Here is a 20,420-nt window from a genome sequence, read left to right as displayed (position 1 = left end):
GTCCCAGTTTCAATGTCTTCAGTCGTGTCATTTCCTATTCCTATGTTAATCACCTCATAATCTGATAACAATGGACCAAACCTACTAACGCGCTGCGTGAAAGGATTCTCTCTCTCCACTGTACACATAAAATACATTGCGTTCATCTGACCTAACCTCTGATGTGCCAGTATTACCTGGCTTACTGCTTTACCAAACTTCTACCTCTATCTACAAAATCTCAAATACCGTGCACGCTGCCTCACTTTCTCGGTCTGTGTACCCTCTCCCACTCGAATCGTGTATGAAATTATTAACTTCCTCTGTATCTTAAAATTCCCCTCTCTTGTACTGATTTGGTACACTTTCCACAAACTTGACACCAACCACCCAATTGTCACACTCTAATTATTGACTCTTGTACTTTTGCACACTTGTTCCAGCACATTCCCACAGTTCGTACACCCACACACTCTCCGCACCCTTTCCCAATGAAACCCATCTTCCTAAAGCTGATGATGAAATTTGACCGGAGACATACCGGTGCTTCCTGCTTTAACTGAATACACATTTTCCTACCTATGTCAGGTTTACTCTGATCCCCACCCTTACAACTTCTCGATCTGGGGTCCTCGTGTCCATCCCAAACTCCATCCCACAAGAATTTGTAACAGTTACTACTCATTTCTCTCAAAAATCAATAAATGCCATTTCTCATAATCTCTCTTCTCTAAATACCCCAAAATGTGCAGCACCACGTTCGTCTCCAGTGGCAAATATCAGTTTTATTTATGTATTTCTCAGCAAATCATCTATTACCATTTAAGAAAAACTCATAAAAGTTTATTAGTATTCTAACCTACAAGTAATATGTATTTTAACATCATTTTAATGTACATTAAATCACTTATTTTATATTTTAAATCTCGCCTGCTGTAGAAAGTACATGTGAGCTGCTCCCAGCTCATTTCCCACCCATGTAGGGATAGGGGGACAGATGAAATAGCAATACAGAAGGGAAGAAATACACGATTCGGAAGAGCAGTCTTCCATCTTCAGACTCCCCAACATGCGACTCGGAAAACCTCAACAGATAAAAGGTTCGTAGCAAAACTCGAAGAATTTCTAATATCTCACGCCATTCAGAGAAATCTAAGCTGTGATTGATGTGAAGCAGTTTTCTGTTTTAGATGTTTGTCTATCTCTATTTTCAGAAAATTTTCTTAGAGCTATAGTTTTCTAGATCTATAATTGTAAAATATTTCAGGTCAAATTGTAGCATATGATGAAGAGGGACTGGGTTACTATAGATTTTTGTTTAAAATGAACTTGATAGTGAAAAACTGTTAATGAACACGTACAAACTCGTTTCACAATTATTAAATCAAATATTGGCGATGGTTAAATTATACTTTGTGCAGAACTACACCAGCCAGCTTCCTCTTTCATCCCCCCCCCCCCCCCTTCTCATGTCCATGTTATCCAACATTTTTCTTTCTCTTCCCTTTCTTGTATCGATTTCCAGTCCCGTCACAGTTAAATTTTTGTCTCACTTAGCTGTCTAAAAAATTTCTTTTACCTCGTCAAACATTCTTGAAGCCTCTTCATCATCTGCTGAGCTGGTTGGCATATATTCCTGGTAATATAACATCATCCTTAGTTGTCCCCACCTGGCAGTCCGAGCAGGGGCCGATTTTACATCCATTGTATTTACCTGAGAGGATATTATCGTTGGACCGTGCTGTAGAGCTGCACGCTCTGTAGTTTCCCGTTACTTTCAGCTATTTGCAATACCATCACAACGAGCCCATGTAGACCATTATAGCAAGGCTTGTCAGCTAATGTTATAAGAGCAGATCAGTATGTCATCCAGGCTGTTGCCCCTGCCATTACTAAAAAGGCTGCCATCCTTCTTCAGGAACCACGGGTTAGCTCGTCCTCTCTACAGATACCTGTACTGTGTGACTACACACCTACCGTACGGCTGTCTGTATTGTCGAGGCAACGAACTTCCCCGACCTCGGCAAGATCCGCAGTTTGTGCGTATGAAATATATAATCATTGTTGATGTAAAGATTATATGTTCTGTTGAGAGGAATGAATAAAGATTCATTTACCTCAGGGGCAACAGTTTGGACGACAGACCGATCCGACCTCGTAACATCAGCCTCGGTGTGAGTGGCTGAACGTGAGGGATATAGATGACGTGCAGCTCTACTTTGTCGCTTAATGATGACGGTATCATTTTGGGTAAAATATACTGACGGTCCCCAGATCTCCGGATGCGGACTGCTCGGGAAGATGTCACCGGGAATCTTATGTCGAGAGCTACTAAAACTGTTCTTCGGACCGGAGACCCACAGTCCGTGCAGAATAGTTGTCATTTCTGCATTGATGTCCGATTGTGGATGGAAGTAAACAGAGAATACGCTGTGTGGCAAAAAAATGTGAAGCACCCAAAAGGAAGAGAGGAGCAAGGGAAATGAAACTCTACCGGTTGAGGACGTATGTGATGTTATTTCAGTTGTTACGAAAGAACTTACCACTGTGAGCCCAGTCGTCAGTATGACGTTGCACCCACTCTGGCCCGGATGCACGCACTGATTCGGGCCGCAAGGGGCCATACAGGGCCATAAAGGTATTGTATCCTCTCCTAGATGAGGTGGCCCACTACTACTGTTCTCGGATAGTGCACTAGGACGGAGTTGACAGCCGAGCCGGTCCCACTCGTGCTCCGTTCGTGACAGATCCGGGGCTCTCGTCGGTCGCGGGAATACCTCGGCATCGTAGCGTGTGAGGCAGCGGGACATCCGTGACGGTATTGCGTGTCATAGTTTGCCGAATGACTACCGGCTGCACCTATAGTCGTACACGAAGGCTCCTCACGAAGTGATGCCCAGATAACACCAATGTTCTTCCCCGAAGTGTCGGAAGAACGGGACCTCTTCCCCAGTTGCTGCCAGTGTTGACCCTCTGGGGTGGTGCAGAACACAGTACGGTCTAGGGTTCCCCATCATGGCAACACTATAAAGGCGACCGTTCTTGTCATTGCGAGGCCAGTAATTCTGTAGCCCGGCTGCTGTTGGCTGCTGACATGTTGCAGGATGGCACGGTATGTTGCAGGAAGTGTGTTAATCGTTCTGGGATGGCAGCCACAGATGTGGAGGCACTACAGACCAGTGGTCCTCTGTTACAGTTGTCAGACGTAGTCACTGTAACCGTGACAATGAGTACACCAACCGTCACTATCACAAGTAGTCTGACATAGGACCACAGTCACATCTGAACTACTAGCATATCTGATCGTTGCACAGTTTGACCAGTGAGTCAAATGCAGACCTATAGTAGTGTCCCTTTCAAATGGTGTCAGGAGCTGATAACGCTGTCCGATACGAGTACGTGGCATCTTTGTGTCCTTCACAGTAACCGGTCGCCCCCGCATTTACCGTACGAGGCCATTTAACGGCAGTAGACACGGACGACAGTAGTAGAGTCTGGGGGTCATTTGACCCGTACCCGCTGGCGGTGTGTACGCGTACGGAGTTTCGTCGGGATCCGATGGCGTCTTCGGGCTGCTTAACTTTTTTTGTCGGCCAGTTTAACTGTAATAGTACGCACGCTCGTAGCCGGCATACTGATGACCGGACACTAATTGTCCCGCACAGGGCCAGCACGGAGACCTGGAGGAGGAGACGCAGAAGCTGCGTACGGAACGGCTGGAGTGGCTGGAACGCAAGAGCGGCCTGGAGGCGTCGGTGAGCGCGCTGCAGCAGCAGCTGACGCAGCTGCGGGCATCCAAGGCGGCCGAGCTCCAGGATCTGAAGGTGCGTGCCGGCAGCGTCTTGTGGAGTGGGGTGGGGTGGAGTGGACGGGCAGCATCGGCAGAGCACGTCCCTCAGGAGTAGGCACTGTAGGCACTGTGGGGTCACCGTAAGAAAATGCTAGGCCGCAGTACTGTCACTTTGAATTGTCGGGTGTTACATGGTGGCTCAATCCAAAGACAAAATTATACATGCAATTAGGTAAAGCAAATTGTATAGTAGGCAATATTGTGAAAGGATGGTGTGAATTCCATTGTTTGGTGAGTCCTGTGTAGTAAGTAGTATGTTCTTTCTATTGATACAAATGGAAATACTTGTTACCAGCATGTTCTGTGTGCAAAAACACGACAGGTGATGTGGTCAGACAGATTGTTGTGAAATTAAGATTTCTTCTGCAAACCCCTTCATATGTTCGTACACCCGTTTGAAGGTGGATACTGGGAAACTTTTTATTGTACACTACATCTGCGAGCAGCATTCGGTAACTAATGCAATACATTTCTTTTTTTTTTTCTGTAAGCACGTTCGGTTTTACTCGAGAGTCCGATACACCTTATTATGTATCCCCCACTCTTTTGGCTCCAAAATCCAGTTTTCAGCGTAATATCTGTTCAGTGTGACGGTCTTGTGGTACGTTACTGGGAGGGCCCGCACGGTACCACTCGACTGGTCGAATTTGGAACTGATATCTCGCGGCATCACCTGTGTACTGCTTCCCACAGAGTGCATCCTACATCGGGCCAAACAGATAGAAGGCAGAAAGTGCAAGATCCGAACCGTAAGGTGGACGAGGACCTGCTATCGAGTGCACAGACTTCTGTGTGGCCTCGTGTTGTCATTTAGAAGGAGAAGTTCATTTACATTTTTGTGGCACCGAACACTTGAAGTAGTCTGTTCAACTTCCTGAGGGTAGCACAGTGTACTTCGGAGTTAATCGCTGTGGCACGAGGGAGGACATTGAGCAGAGTAACCCCTTCGGAGTCCCGGAAGGCCTCCGCCGTGACTTTCTGAGCCGAGGGTGCAGATTTGAACTTTTTCTTCGGACGAAATGCAGTTTCGATTCCGGTTCGAAGTGACGAACCCACATTTTATTGCCCGTCGTGTCGATCGGCACCTTAACGTGCGAGTAACACCGCACGGACAGTACTTCGTCGATCTTTACGGTCTCCTGTTAGGCGGCGACGAACCCAGCTGGCACGTATCTCCGAGTACCCCAACTGGTGGACGAGTGTGTCACAACTACCGACAGAGACGGCCAGTCGAACGGCCTTCTTATAGGATCGCCTACCTTACTCATTAATTTACTACATATTATTTGCAATGACACTAAACAGGTATCGCTGTTATATTTTAATTGTATTAAAAAGCGTGTTATTATTATTATGACCGACCAAATCGTAACAAATCGCGCGGCGTGCGTTTTTAACGATAGCTTTAACTCGCCTAGCCTTTATTTGTGCAATATTATATATAAATATACAGACAGGACCGAAAGATCGATCTCTCTACCGTAACCAGTAGAGGCAAATACGCTATTTGAGTTCGGTTACCTCTATCTCGGCTCATAATGTTACAGAGGGACGACTGCCACGCACGGCTCACGACCGGCCGCCTGCCGGCAGGCCGGCCGCGCCGAGTCCCCCGGGGAGGACACTGTGCGAGAGGCGGCTGCCCCGTCCCGGTCTCGAACCCGGTCGCCTCTCGCCGTCTAGTGTAGCCGTGGCTTCGTGATAGTACTGCCGGGTTCAGAGTGCCTCTGCCTCGACATTCGCAGTCGTTTGTGCTGCTCTGGGGCACGTCTGTCGAGCTGTTGCCCTGCTCCTGCTTGTGTAGCTGATAGCGCTATTGTAGTCCCACTGTGGTAGCACCATCCTCTCCCTTCTGGATATTTATCCTGCACGGTGCCGTTTTTGCAGAGCACGACTATCCTGTCTTACAGTAATTTTGTGTACTTGTTTCTATAATCTAAACACCACCACATTGTGCTTACCGGCCAGCTGTAGTTGATGTGAGTCCGTAGCAGTTTCTTACGTATTTCGTACATGACTGGGCAGTGCCATTACACTTGGAAACCACCGATAAGTGCACGGCTGAGGGTACTTAGCACGGTACGACACGTTTGGGCTTCTACCCATTCCATTTGCATACGGAGAGGGGTCAAACTGACAGTGTGAATGCCTCTGCGTGCCCTGTCATTAGTACCATCTAGTGTTCACGGTCCCTGTGGGAGCGGTGCGTGGGGCTCCGATATATGTTTCTAGATTCTGTACTTCATTCCAGTTCTCAACACTTTCGAGGTATGCTTTTGTGGGATAGTTGGTATCTATCGTTAAGACTGTTAATTCATGTTATTTGACATTCCCGAGGTGCTGGGTCGGACAAACCTGTGAGTAGTTGTGCAGCATTTGGTCTCTTTGATTCCTTCACCATAGTCATTTTTGGGTCAACACACTTTCTTTCATCACGTGGCAGCCCTGAAGTGTGATTATGTAAAATCTGCAGAACACACATCTTCAGCTGCCATAAACTCTGCATTGGATTTAAAAATATTTGCAGACACAAATTTATTAATACGGAGGTTTTGGTGCAACTGGACAGGTTGGACTATCTTGTGAGTGCATTGGATGTTACAATAAGTCAGAAACCTGATTCAGTTTTTCTTTTGGTAAAATATTTGTATAAGAATGAATTCATTTCAGACTGTGATTTTCTCTCCCCCCCCTTCCCCCTCCATCCCCCCTGTCCACCCAACTGGTTCTAGGTGCTTCATCCTGCCTTGGGCATGGATGTGTGTGATGTTCTTAGGTTAGTTAGGATTACGTAGTTCTAAGTCTGGGCGACTGATGACCTTAGATCTTGTCCCATAGTGCTCAGAGGTATTTTTTGAACCCCCCACTCCCCCACAACACTTCCCCACTCCCCCCATTCCTCCCACACACCCTCACTCCCCCCACTACCCCCACTCCCCCCACTCCCACAACTCCTCCACACCCCCACTCCCCCCATTCCTCCCACACACCCTCACTCCCCCCACTACCCCCACTCCCCCCACTCCCACAACTCCTCCACACCCCCACTCCCCCGACTCCCCCCACACCCCCCGACTCCCCCCACACCCCCCGACTCCCCCCACACCCCCCGACTCCCCCCACACCCCCCGACTCCCCCCACACCCCCCCGACTCCCACCACACCCCCCCCGACTCCCACCACACCCCCCCGACTCCCCCAACACCCCCCCGACTCCCCCAACACCCCCCCGACTCCCCCCACACCCCCCCGACTCCCCCCACACCCCCCCGACTCCCCCCACACCCCCCCGACTCCCCCCACACCACCCCGACTCCCCCCACACCCCCCGACTCCCCCCACACCCCCCCGACTCCCCCCACACGCCCCCGACTCCCCCCAACCCCCAACTCCCCCCCCCACTCCCCCACCCCCCCGACTCCCCCCACACACACCCCCGACTCCCCCCACACACCCCCCGACTCCCCCCCCCCCCCCGACGCCCGCCCGACTCCCCCCACTCCCCCCCCCCCCCGACTCCCCCCACCCCCCCCCCCCCCCGACTCCCCCCACACCACACCGACTCCCCCCACCCCCCCGACTCCCCCCACACCACCCCGACTCCCCCCACACCACCCCGACTCCCCCCACACACCCCCCCGACTCCCCCCACACACCCCCCCGACTCCCCCCACACACCCCCGACTCCCCCCACACCCCCCCGACTCCCCCCACACCCCCCCGACTCCCCCCACACCCCCCCGACTCCCCCCACACCCCCCCGACTCCCCCCACACCCCCCCGACTCCCCCCACACCCCCCCGACTCCCCCCACACCCCCCCCGACTCCCCCCACACCCCCCGACTCCCCCCACACCCCCACGACTCCCCCCACACCCCCACGACTCCCCCCACACCCCCACGACTCCCCCCACACCCCCACGACTCCCCCCACACCCCCACGACTCCCCCCACACCCCCACGACTCCCCCCACACCCCCACGACTCCCCCCACACCCCCACGACTCCCCCCACACCCCCACGACTCCCCCCACACCCCCACGACTCCCCCCACACCCCCACGACTCCCCCCACACCCCCACGACTCCCCCCACACCCCCACGACTCCCCCCACACCCCCACGACTCCCCCCACACCCCCACGACTCCCCCCACACCCCCACGACTCCCCCCACACCCCCACGACTCCCCCCACACCCCCACGACTCCGCCCACTCCCTCACTCCCACGACTCCCCCCCACTCCCACGACTCCCCCCCACTCCCACGACTCCCCCCCATTCCCACGACTCCCCACGACTCCCCCCCACTCCCGCGACTCCCCCCCACTCCCGCGACTCCCCCCCACTCCCGCGACTCCCCCCCACTCCCGCGACTCCCCCCCCACTCCCGCGACTCCCCCCCCACTCCCGCGACTCCCCCCCACTCCCGCGACTCCCCCCCACTCCCGCGACTCCCCCCCACTCCCGCGACTCCCCCCCACTCCCGCGACTCCCCCCACTCCCGCGACTCCCCCCCACTCCCAGATTCCCCCCACTCACACGACTCCCCCCCCCACTCCCGCGACTCCCCCCCACTCCCGCGACTCCCCCCCACTCCCGCGACTCCCCCCCACTCCCGCGACTCCCCCCCACTCCCGCGACTCCCCCCCCACTCCCGCGACTCCCCCCACTCCCGCGACTCCCCCCCCACTCCCGCGACTCCCCCCCCACTCCCGCGACCCCCCCCCCCCCACTCCCGCGACTCCCCCCCACTCCCGCGACCACCCCCCCCCCCCCACTCCCGCGACCCCCCCGCTCCCGCGACCCCCCCCCCCCCACTCCCGCGACCCCCCCCCACTCCCGCGACCCCCCCCCCCCAATCCCGCGACCCCCCCCCCCCACTCCCGCGACCCCCCCCACTCCCGTGACTCCCCCCCCCCACTCCCACGACTCCCCCCCCACTCCCACGACTCCCCCCCACTCACACGACTCCCCCCCACTCACACGACTCCCCCCCACTCACACGACTCCCCCCACTCCCACGACTCCCCCCCCACTCACACGACTCCCCCCCACTCCCGCGACCCCCCCCCCCCCCCACTCCCGCGACCCCCCCCCCCACTCCCGCGATCCCCCCCACTCCCGCGACCCCCCGCAACACCCCCCCCCCCGCTCCCGCGACCCCCCCCCCCCCCCACTCCCGCGACCCCCCCCCCCCCCCCCACTCCCGCGACCCCCCCACTCCCGTGACTCCCCCCCCCACTCCCGCGACTTCCCCCCCTCCCGCGACTCCACTCCCGCGACTCCCCCCCACTCCCGCGATTTCCCCCCCCACTCCCGAACTTCCCCCCCCCCCCCCCACTCACGCGACTCCCCCCCACTCACGCGACTCCCCCCCACTCACGCGACTCCCCCCCACTCACGCGACTCCCCCCCACTCACGCGACTCCCCCCCACTCACGCGACTCCCCCCCCACTCACGCGACTCCCCCCCCACTCACGCGACTCCCCCCCACTCATGCGACTCCCCCCCCACTCCCGCGACTCCCCCCCCCCCACTCACGCGACTCTCCCGCCCACTCTCGCGGCTCCCGCCCACTCCCGCGGCTCCCGCCCACTCCCGCGGCTCCCGCCCACTCCCACGGCTCCCGCCCACTCCCACGGCTCCCCCCCATGACTCCCCCCACTCCCAACTCCCCGCACACACTTCCACCCGCCCCCCACTCGGCTCCCCACTCGGCCGTCCCCCCACTCCCGTCCCCACTCGGACCCCCCCCCCACTCCCGTCCCCACTCCTCTCTCCCACTTTCCAATGCTGGAGTTGTCACTGGTCTGGGTACTCCTGCTACTGATCAGCATCTGTTCCACGCTGTGGCTTACTTCATTCTCACACTTAACTGTGGGGTGCTGCTTTTTCTCTTTCTGTAGATGTGGGTATTCATTCTCTGGAAATGCTAACTCTGATGATGATTTTGCCGCTGGGTTCTTGCACTTCTTTTTCTGCTAAACCTCTTCACATAAGATGTATCAATACTAGCATTTTGTGTTCCTCCTTCATTTAAAGTAAAACACCTTCCAGACAGTTAACCATTTAATCATACTGTTCATTAGTATTTATTATGTATCGTAAAAGAACCACCGATTGCCTTCAACAAAGACGAAGATTGAGCTGGCCCCGTACGATTGAATCCAATGTGTCCTTTTTTTTTAATGTTTTAACCGAACTGTGCTGAATAGGTTCATTGTATTTAAAGAATGACCAAAAGCTGTCGTTTGTTTGTTCACAATATCCCTGTACTCACAGTTGTCAATTTATGCTAAGACTTCCACCAGTCAATATGCTGAATGCTAGAGTGGGCTGTCAATTTTTGCAGTCGATGACTGATGTAAAATACGTGAGTCAATTTGTGTGTGCAGTCCTTTCCTTTTTCTTTAACATTTCCACTGTTGACAGAGACCAGGGAGTTTAGTGCTCTTCCACGACGGTATACCATGGTCCGTCGACCTTCTGTAGCCGACCGCAGTAATTGAATTAATTTTGGTGCACACATTTGGTACCTGCAACATCTGTCAAGCCTGGAAAACTTGTGTTGTCATTAGGTGACCTCAGAATATGTGGAAAAATTGGAAAATCTGTGCTGTACTAAATAAAAAGACCATTCCGTTTAATAAATAAGAACTTATTGTATTCTTTAATGGTTCCACATCGACTACCGGTAGCCAGTAAGAAACGAGGAGATGTGTGTACTGTCCACATAGTGGGAGCTCTGATGACTGAAACTGGTACAGCTGTCTGTCTGAGAAACCAGGCTGTGAGTTCTGTTTGCAAACTTTTTTATTTCTTGGCCGGGGGGAGGCTGCACTTGCCCCTTGCGGGCTGTGACTTAATGGGATGGTATTTAAAGTACCTGTGGCAATTATTTGTTCAGGTTTAATTCTCTCAAGAAGTCCGTAGTGGTTGTGTAAGTTCCTGTATTTTCTGATATGACAGTGGTGGTAACACTGGAGGGGAAACCAGTCTTTCTACTCACTTACCCTCTTTATGAAAGGTACTTGCTGGGTGTGATACCACACACAAAGATACTTAAAAAGGAAATACTAACACTTATATCAACCTAAAGTGTGTTATGAACACTGCAGTGATCTTCCAGGAACATTCCTACTGTGGTTGGTATGGTAATGCCTTCCTCCGATCTCTGAACTGATTTGCCCTGTCAGTTATAATAGGGGGGCCCACAGTATGGTGTTGACTTTGACCCATGGTGCAGCTCAGTATTTTTCAAATTGTCAGAGGTGAAAGAAGTGACAACTAGAAACTGTAGAACTTGTGGGGAACTAACCCAAGACTTTTAGATCCGTAGTATGGCACTTTATTACTGACAAGGATACTACCTTGCAGTTGGATTTTCTGTATTTGCAGTAGATGAAGTTCAAAACTGAGATCTCATTCGTACAAAAGAGTGGGATGCAACACTCAGAACTTTTCGAGAAAATCGGCTTTGCGATTTTTCCGAGTTATTTAATACCTGAAAGTAACATCAGTTGTGTGACAGGCAGTGTGGCCTTTGTACGATGTCTGTGTCTTTAAATGAAGATATGTGTTCGGCGTGCATTTACGTGAAGGGTAAAAGACATCAAGATGAAAACCATAATGTGTGATGTTTTTCATTAATTGAAAAAAACTTTAATAACAATCCCCTATAGAAGGTGGGTAATTAAGAATTTATATTTGCAATCAAGACTAAAATTCTGCCTCTGTTACGTAATTAGAAATAAGTAGATGTTTCCCATATTTAAACAGAATAATAAGAATGAATGTGTGACCAAAATGAGACTCGAACCGGCGATTACGAATCTCGAGCACTACCAATTCGTACCTTTTCTGAAATGAAATGCAAAGTTAACCAATTTATGCAATCATTGCTTTAGGGCATTAAAGCAACTCGGAAAACTTAAAAATTTCAAATCAGTTTTCTTCAGAATTTTTGAGAGTTGCATCTTGCGGCTTTAAATTACAAAAATCCAATTGCTATTCGGTTTTCTTGCAAACCACCCGATTTAACTCGACTCGCAACGCCGACACACACAAACAGTTCAGGGAGTCGTAGACACTCGTCACGCAGAGGGAACGGGCGAAGACAGCTCGCCCTCACGGTGGACACGTCCCTCTTTCAGACGCAGTTCTCGCGCCTGGAGCAGGAGCACGAGAGCCTGACCAAGCGGCACGGCGAGGCGCTGGCGGAGGTGCGCGCAGGCGCCGCGCGGCTCAAGGAGAAGCAGCGCGACGTCGACCGCCTCTCCCAGGACAGGGAGCTGCTGCAGGTGTGCTGCGCCACGCCACGCCCGCTGCCGAATAAATCCCTCCTCCACACTTCTCCACACATTATGTTCACTAGCTACGTGCATCCTCGACTCCTGCACGTGATATCACCTCCCCACCTACTGTCCGTTCGTCATCTCGGTCTTTCCCCACCTCTGGAAACCTGGCAGAGAACTCCCACTCTCCGTCTGACACCCTCCTCTCGTGCCTTCACGCCCTGCCCACCTCTCGTTGTCATCGTGTCTTCCACTACTGCCTGTTCCCTGACTCCTCTCCTGGTAATTCCCATCACGTGTCTTTCTAATGTCTACTGAGCAACCCTCAGTTTGTGGGTTGCTTTTCATTAATAGTCCACATCTCACTGCCACAAGTTATACTGGTAATACACGTAGATTGCGGACATCCCTTTCCACACACACACACACACCGTCAAGACTAAATTCTGAAAATTCTATTTGTTGTTGTGGTCTTCAGTTCTGAGACTGGTTTGATGTACCTCTCCATGCTATTCTATCTTGTGCAAGCTTCTTCGTCTCCCAGTACCTACTGCAGCCTATATGCTTCTGAATCTGCTTAGTGTATTCATCTCTTGGTCTCCCTCTATGATTTTTACCCTCCATGCTGCCCTCCAGTACTAAATTGGTAATCCCTTGATGCCTCAGAACATGTCCTACCAACCGATCCCTTCTTTTAGTCAAGTTGTGCCACAAACTTCTCTTCTCCCCAATCCTATGCAATACCCCCTCAATAGTTATGTGATCTACCCATCTAATATTCAGCATTCTTCTGTAGCACCACATTTCGAAAGCTTCTATTCTCTTATTGTCCATGTTTCACTTCCATACATGGCTACAATCCATACAAATACTTTCAGAAACGACTTCCTGACACTTAAATCTATACTCGATGTTAACAAATTTCTCTTCTTCAGAAACGCTTTCCTTGCCATTGCCAGTCTACAGTTTACATCCTCTCTACTTCGACCATCATCAGTTATTTTGCTCCCCAAATAACAAAACTCCTTTACTACTTTAAGTGTCTCATTTCCTAATCTAATTCCCTCAGCATCACCCGATTTAATTCGACTACGTTCCATTATCCTCGTTTTGCTTTTGTTGATGTTTATCTTATATCCTCCTTTCAAGACACTGTCCATTCCGTTCAACTGCTCTTCCAAGTCCTTTGCTGTCTCTGACAGAATTACAATGTCATCGGCGAACCTCAAAGTTTTTATTTCTTCTCCACGGATTTTAATACCTACACCGAACTTTTCTTTTCTTTCCATTACTGCTTGCTCAATGTACAGATTGAATAGCATCCAGGAGAGGCTACAACCCTGTCTCACTCCCTTCCAAACCACTGCTTCCCTTTCGTGTCCCTCGACTCCTATAACTGCCATCTGGTTTCTGTACAAATTGTAAATAGCCTTTCGCTCCCTGTATTTTACCCCTGCCACCTTCAGAATTTGAAAGAGAGTATTCCAGTCAACATGGTCAAAAGCTTTCTCTAAGTCTACGAATGCTAGAAATGTAGGTTTGCCTTTCGTTAATCTTACTTCTAAGATAAGTCGTATGGTCTGTATTGCCTCACATGTCCCAACGTTTCTACGGAATCCAAACTGATCTTCCCCGAGGTCGGCTTCTACCAGTTTTTCCATTCGTCTGTAAGGAATTCGCGTTAGTATTTTGCAGCTGTGACTTACTAAACTGATAGTTTGGTAATTTTCACACGTGTCAACACCTGCTTTCTTTGGGATTGGAATTATTATATTCTTCTTGAAGTATTTCGCCTGTCTCATACATCTTGCTCACGAGATGGAAGAGTTTTGTCAGGACTGGCTCTCCCAATGCTGTCAGTAGTTCAAATGGAATGTTGTCTACTCTAGATTTAGTCTATTTAGAGTACCAAAAGTGCTGTATGACTTTTTTACTTCTTGATTTTGCAGCTCCCTACAGTCATTTTCCCCAACTACTCTAAATACCAAATCTCTTGACTGGTTGTATAACTCAGTTATTACTTGTGATCCAAAACATTACTACCACCTGCTTAATGGTTTGGTGGTCAGACTCATGATTCTGGGTAGTGTGGTTTTGACAAATCTTTAGTGCATTTCTGGAAGTGTGTGGCAGCTCGTGTATGTGACAGGTCGTGTTATTCCCACAAGATGTATTGTGTCGTGTTCAGATCAGTCGAATTTGATGATCGAGGCATCGATATTAATTCACTATCGTGCTTCACAAACCAGTATAGCCTGATTCTGGTCTTTTGATAGTGACGGTCAATCTGCGGAAGATGCCATCACCGTCGAGGAAGGTGGCGAGCGCGAAGGGATGCAGGTGGTCCACAGTTCCCAGCTATCGCGATCTTTGATTGCTGCTGTAGGTCTCACGGAAATCCAGGTGAATATTTCCTGTTGCATAGTACTGCCCCTGCTCGACCGTGTCCGCAGTACAGCCATGTTTCGAGCATCCGTTTCCCTGGGTAACAGCGTAGCCAGACGAGACGGTCGACCTGGGGTGACGAGAAACGTGATTTGTGATTCGTCCGACCAGGCGACAGATTTCCATCAATCTGCAGTCCAATCTGAGTGATCCCGTGTCCACTGCAATTGTAACCTACAATTTTGTCAGTGTGAACGGAATGGTGTGCCTTCTCAGCACTGTACTTCGATGTCAGATCTGCCACAGGCCACCACCTATCTCGCTTCGCACAGTGGACGAGCCTCTGACGTCCACTTCGTGTGACAGCGTGTGGACGTCTGACACCTTTTCCGCTATTCGTGGTTTCACTGTTCTCCACCCGCTTTCCTCAGCTGGTTTCAACAGTACCACGTGATTGGCCAACTGGCTTCACTGTTTCCTATATGCTCATTCTGAAGTGCTGGGCCATAATGACCAGCCTTCTTTCAAGATTTCTCGTGCCAGTGGGTTTTTGCATCTGTGGCCCGTATCATCGCAAGAATAATTGTGCATTCTTCTCTGCTGCACTTACATTTTTTCCGTACTGCGTCACGTGGGTGCAGCACCATTTTATTGCATTTGATCTGGTGATGGGTAGTGGTCATAATGCTTTGCTTGATCGGCATATTTTAGTCTTATTACAATTGGTATGAAGACCAACTTTCACACTTGCTGTATTAAATCTGTCTCTTTGTAGCCAAACTGTGTCTGCAATAGAGTGAGACAGTAAAACACCATTAACTTTATGACGACGGTTCAGATATGTTCCATTAACACACACTGCTTTTTCACTTTCCCAGTTACAGAACATCACAGTTTCCTGTACGACTGTCGTGAATAGTTTTGGCGATACAGAATCACCTTTCCTGACTTCGAATTAAACTCTGAATTTTGCATTGTTCTAGTGAAGTGAAATGGAAGATCTAATTGCTACCTTCCACATTTTCTGACTCATAAGATTGCAGTCTGGTTTCTGTACAAATTGTAGATCTAATTTTTCACTCCCTGTATCATGTTCCTGATAATTTAAGAATTTCAAAGACTGTGTATCGAGTCAACACGGTTAAAGATTTTTTTTCTGAATCCCATACGTGTGGGTTTGGCTTTCTTCAGTCTATCTTATTAAGACAAGTTATATGATCATTACTGTACACATGTTCCCACAATTCACATGAACTGAAATTGATTTTCTCTGTTGTTACCTTTTACATGTCCTTCTATTCTTCTGTAAATAATCATTGTCTGTATTTTGCAGCCTCTGCATAATAAACTTACAGTTTGCTAATACTCTTTACTTGTCAGTACATTTTGTCCTTGGAATTTGAATTATTACATTCTTCTTGAAGTTTTGCAGATATTTCACCTGCCTCGTGTCAGGTGTTACGGTTGGCTATCCCGAGCACCTCAGTGATTCTGTGGGGATGCTTTCTATTCCAGGGACTTTGTTTCCCCACAGATGTTCCAGTGCTCTGTCGAGTTCTTCTCACAGTGTCGTATCTCCCATATTATTGTCTGCACCTCTGTCCTCTACTCTTTTTGTAATATTGTGATCCGCTTTGAGTCCCATATATCCCTCCCTTCTTTGCGTGGTTCTGAATCACTGTCTGACCCCTTGATGCTCGTATAGCTGCTTCTCTTTCTCTGTAGGCATCTATGTTTCCCATAAACATTTGTGCTCTTATAGTCTTGCATTTACGTCCTAATTACCCGTTTTCCCATTTTGAATTTTGTCAGTCACATTTTTTGGATTTCAGTACTTGCCATTGCCTACTTTCTTGGCTGCATTTTCAAATCTATTCCTTTCATTCAGTTAACCTGGTATCTAGTGCGTGACCCAAGGGTGTCTCCTGGGCGTTGTTTGTTTGTCTTGTTGATCTCGATCTGCCTTCACTATTTCATCTCTGAAGGGTATGCAGTTGCCTGTGAGGAACTATTGTAGACAGTCATTGCCTAATGCTCACTTTGAAACTGTCAATGATCTCTGGTTCTTCAAATTTATCTAGTTCCTGACTTCTTAATTTCTTACATTTTTCTAAATTTGTCAGATGTGTTCTGCAGGTCCTAACCAATAAATTATGGTTGGACTCCACAAATCCTCCCTGAAATGTTTTGTTGTTAAAAATCTGATTTCTAAATATGTGGCACACAATTACATAATCTACCGGAAATAATCCATTGTCTACGTGTCTACCATGTGTAATCTTATTTCATGGTTCTTAAACCCAAGTGTTTGCAATCACTTTACTTCTCATTCCTTTCCTTCAGTCAGCCAACCAAATCCACAATCAAAATTAAATTTGTAGCTCTATTTTTGAACTTGATACTTTCTCTAAACTAATGACAAATTTTTCAGTAATTTGGCACACTTTTGTGTGTGTGTGTGTGTGTGTGTGTGTGTGTGTGTGTGTGTGTGTGTGTGTGTGTGAATGCATTCTGTTGTGCATGATGGATTTGTATCTTGGTTGTGATAAACCGTTCACTATGCTATTCATATTAGCTTACCCACATTCTTATTTTCTCATTCATTATTACACCTGCTTTTCCATTAACCCTATTTGATTTTATATTTATAATTCTGTACTCGCCTGACCAGAAGTCCCGTTCCCCATGTCACTCCACTTCTTTAGTTCCCACTTCACCTAACTTTAACCTATTCATTTCCCTTTTTAAATTCTCTAACCTACCTACCAAGTTACGGGATCTGTCATTTCACTCTCAGACCTGTTAACACCAATTTTGTTTTTCCTGATGAGTAGCCCCTTCTGGAGCTATTTTACCTCCAGAATATTTTACTTCAGAGAATGCTATCATCATAAAGCCGAGCTGGAGTTGCATATTGCCACAAAAAAAGAACACCTTTAGTTACCCGTTTTTTCAGCTGTTTGCAGTATCAGCACAGCAACGCTATATTGGCTGATGTTACAAGACCAGATCTGTCAATCGTTCAGTGTGTGTCACCTGCAACTACTGAAATGGCTGCCATTCCTCTTCAGGGACTGTTGTTTAATCTGGCCTCTCCACAGATACACCTGTAACGTGGTTGCCCCAGCTGTACAACTATCTGCTACAAACTCCTCCTCCTCCTCCTCCTCCTCGCTCTATTCCTGCCAATCTCGTGTTTGACAGCTCATTGTGGGAAACAATTTCTTGCCAGATAGGTATAGCTGAGTCACCCTCTATTTTCTTTTAACACCAATAAACCCTGTTGTCTTCACTCGAGCTTCCATATATAAAACAACTTCAAACCTCTAATTACTTTACAGATGAGTTAAGGCAGGGGTTGACAAATAACAGCCTGTGGGCAATCTACTGACAGTTTTTTTGTGGCCCGCTAAGACTCAAAATTTTTATCTTGCAGTTATACCTTTTCTGAAATGAAAAATTAACTAATGCATATGATCGTTTTAAAAGGTGCAACCCTCTGTTAACTTTTGCTTCCACAAAGTGGCCCCAGAGCCAATACTAATATTCGCTTCTGAGAGTCAAGGTGTTGAATGATGAATTTGTTTGTGTGGCCATCCTCAACAGCAAGCACAGAAATATTTGTTTTGTAAATATAAAACGCCCTCTCAGTAATAGAAGGTGTTTCTTATTTACAAAACAAATATAAGGTGTCAAATATTTGACATTAAGCAAGGAACCATTTGAAAAAGTTTTGAAATTATCTGTAAAGTATGTTTGACGTTGCTAAGTGCTTTCCGGGTCAAATGCTGGATGAATATAATCTGGGAATATGTGCACAGTGAGTTACAATGGCTCGAGACAAATACAGAAAATCTAACTGTAATTACTTGTTTTACTGTGTTAAGCCTGTAACCTACGGTTTATCTTTTAATGAGTGATTATAGCAGCATTTTGACAAATAATTGTCTGAAATACTGGAAATCAAATTTTGTTGCCCCTGGGAGCCATTAGGTAGGCAACCTGTACAGCATGGACCGGGTTAGTCATCATTATATTTTCTAAGTACCTGATTTACTGTATTCCCAGTGATATTTTGAAGAAAGTATCATATTTGCTGATTCTCTTCACTTTAGAATTTCCAACTCTTGTTCTCGGTGCTTTCCCTTTTCCTACTTTTGTGACCTTCTCCATATCAAATTGTAGTTCATTTTGTCATTATGCCAGCACCACTTGCTCGCCTGCACACTCAATTCTCTCTCCTACTACTATTATCCCTCTTGTTATGATTTGTCTGTTGCTTCTAAGTATAAATATTGAAAAGCTACTAGTCTGGTTTCTTTTTTTCTTTTTAAAGAAAAAGTTGAGAATTACTGACTTAATGAGACTGTATGTATTGTAGAAGACAGATATGTGAGATATTTGCTGCAGCTATAGAGATATGTCATTGCTGAGTAGCACTGTCAAAACTTTTGCCAAGTATCACATGATGCAGCAATTTTCCCTGTGTAGCAGTGTTTGGCTGGTACAATCTGTTTTACATCTTTATCAAAACAAGTGCGATCACTAATTTTATTGCATTTGTTGATTTAAACTTTTTTTTCATTTCTAATCCATTTGTGCATTATTTTAATCATTGTATGAACTTTGCTGTTCACAATAAGTATTGTTCAGTATTTGACAGTGAACTTTGTTATAAAAGTGTAGGATGAATAAATAACAGAAGATAAAGAACAACTGCATATAACTTTGCAGCTGCTGTTTGTGTGTGGCTACCTGCATATTTAGTTTCACCACTTGTGCTGCTAGTTGCTCCGCGGTGGCTTCGGCTGATGGATGCTGTCAGTGAGAAGTATTTGTGTCCATTACAGAACCAGTGGCTCAGCTTGCCCCTCTCTGCTTGTCCCTGCACCGTTGTCTCGACTGTTACTGATTTTTGCTCACGTGGAAACCTCACTAAAGCCGGTTTGCAACAGTGTCTGCCTTCTTTGCTAAGTCTTGCAATGGCACATCCATTTGTGTCGCAATGAAGACGTAAGTGATGCATGGAAGTTTACGGAGCCATAACACGTGTATAGACTGTTCAGGTATAAATTCCTGGCCAACTGATGTACGTAAAGTTTTGAGCGCTTGTGATGGATTCTTACTGCCTACGTTTTCAGCTGTGAAAATCTTATGTAATCACAGTTCTGGTTACAGTGTGAAGTGCCGAACAAGAGCTTCCTTTAATTCACTGTAGCTTTGCCGTGATAAGGTTATATCAGTTTTCTTAGTCACTCCTAAATCCAGATGCTAAACCTCAATATTAAATCGGTCAGTGTTATTGAACACCCAGTGTTGATTCAATATGCATTCAGCTTGAATGAACCAAAGCTGAGGTCAAGTTGACCAGAATGCGTATATACTCCCTTGTTTCGTATTTATATCTGTTGAGTGGTTTTGTGGTGAAATGTCATGGATGGTGATCTGTGGTCATGTGCCTTGTTCTGTGCCGATTCCTGTTTCCAGCGCTTGCATCATGTGATCCGTTGCTTCTGATGGCACATTTCCCTTTGGTGCTCTATTTTTTCCCCTGAGATCAAGGATCACCACTATGGGAACTCTTATATTATTATCGTGTTTTCAGTAAACATTGTTCAATATTCTATAATGAATTCATTATGCGTGCATAGGATGAACAGAAGATAAACGACAATTGTGAATAATCAGTCACTGTGCAGATAGTGACAAAGACACTTATTTTCGTCCATGACGATTTCGTTCACTTATTGCAGTGCGTTGTATTTTGATGTAAGCGCAAATTATTAATTACTTTCCACCATTTTATATTTTTGTCTGTGTTATTTCTATTACTTATTTTGCTGGAATGTTGTTTTATTTGTAAAATCTCCTTTCGTTTCAGTCTTCTTCTGTGTTATTTTGTCCATCGTGT

The 20,420-nt window shown here is 48.0% G+C and overlaps 1 protein-coding gene across 1 annotated transcript in view; it reads left to right on the top strand.

The window, feature by feature from the left end:
• The window catches only part of LOC126108836 (Golgi integral membrane protein 4-like), a 142,629-nt gene that overhangs the window by 53,220 nt on the left and 68,989 nt on the right, over positions 1-20,420 (top strand). The window contains exons 5-6 of the mRNA XM_049914199.1: positions 3,645-3,803; positions 11,984-12,130. Coding sequence (XP_049770156.1) covers positions 3,645-3,803; positions 11,984-12,130 — 306 coding nt within the window. The remainder of the gene's footprint in view (positions 1-3,644; positions 3,804-11,983; positions 12,131-20,420) is intronic.

Source organism: Schistocerca cancellata, chromosome 11, assembly GCF_023864275.1.
Source record: "Schistocerca cancellata isolate TAMUIC-IGC-003103 chromosome 11, iqSchCanc2.1, whole genome shotgun sequence".
NCBI classification, from domain to species: domain Eukaryota; kingdom Metazoa; phylum Arthropoda; class Insecta; order Orthoptera; family Acrididae; genus Schistocerca; species Schistocerca cancellata.
Note: the sequence above shows the minus strand (reverse complement) of the source record. Positions and strands in the feature narration are given on the sequence as shown.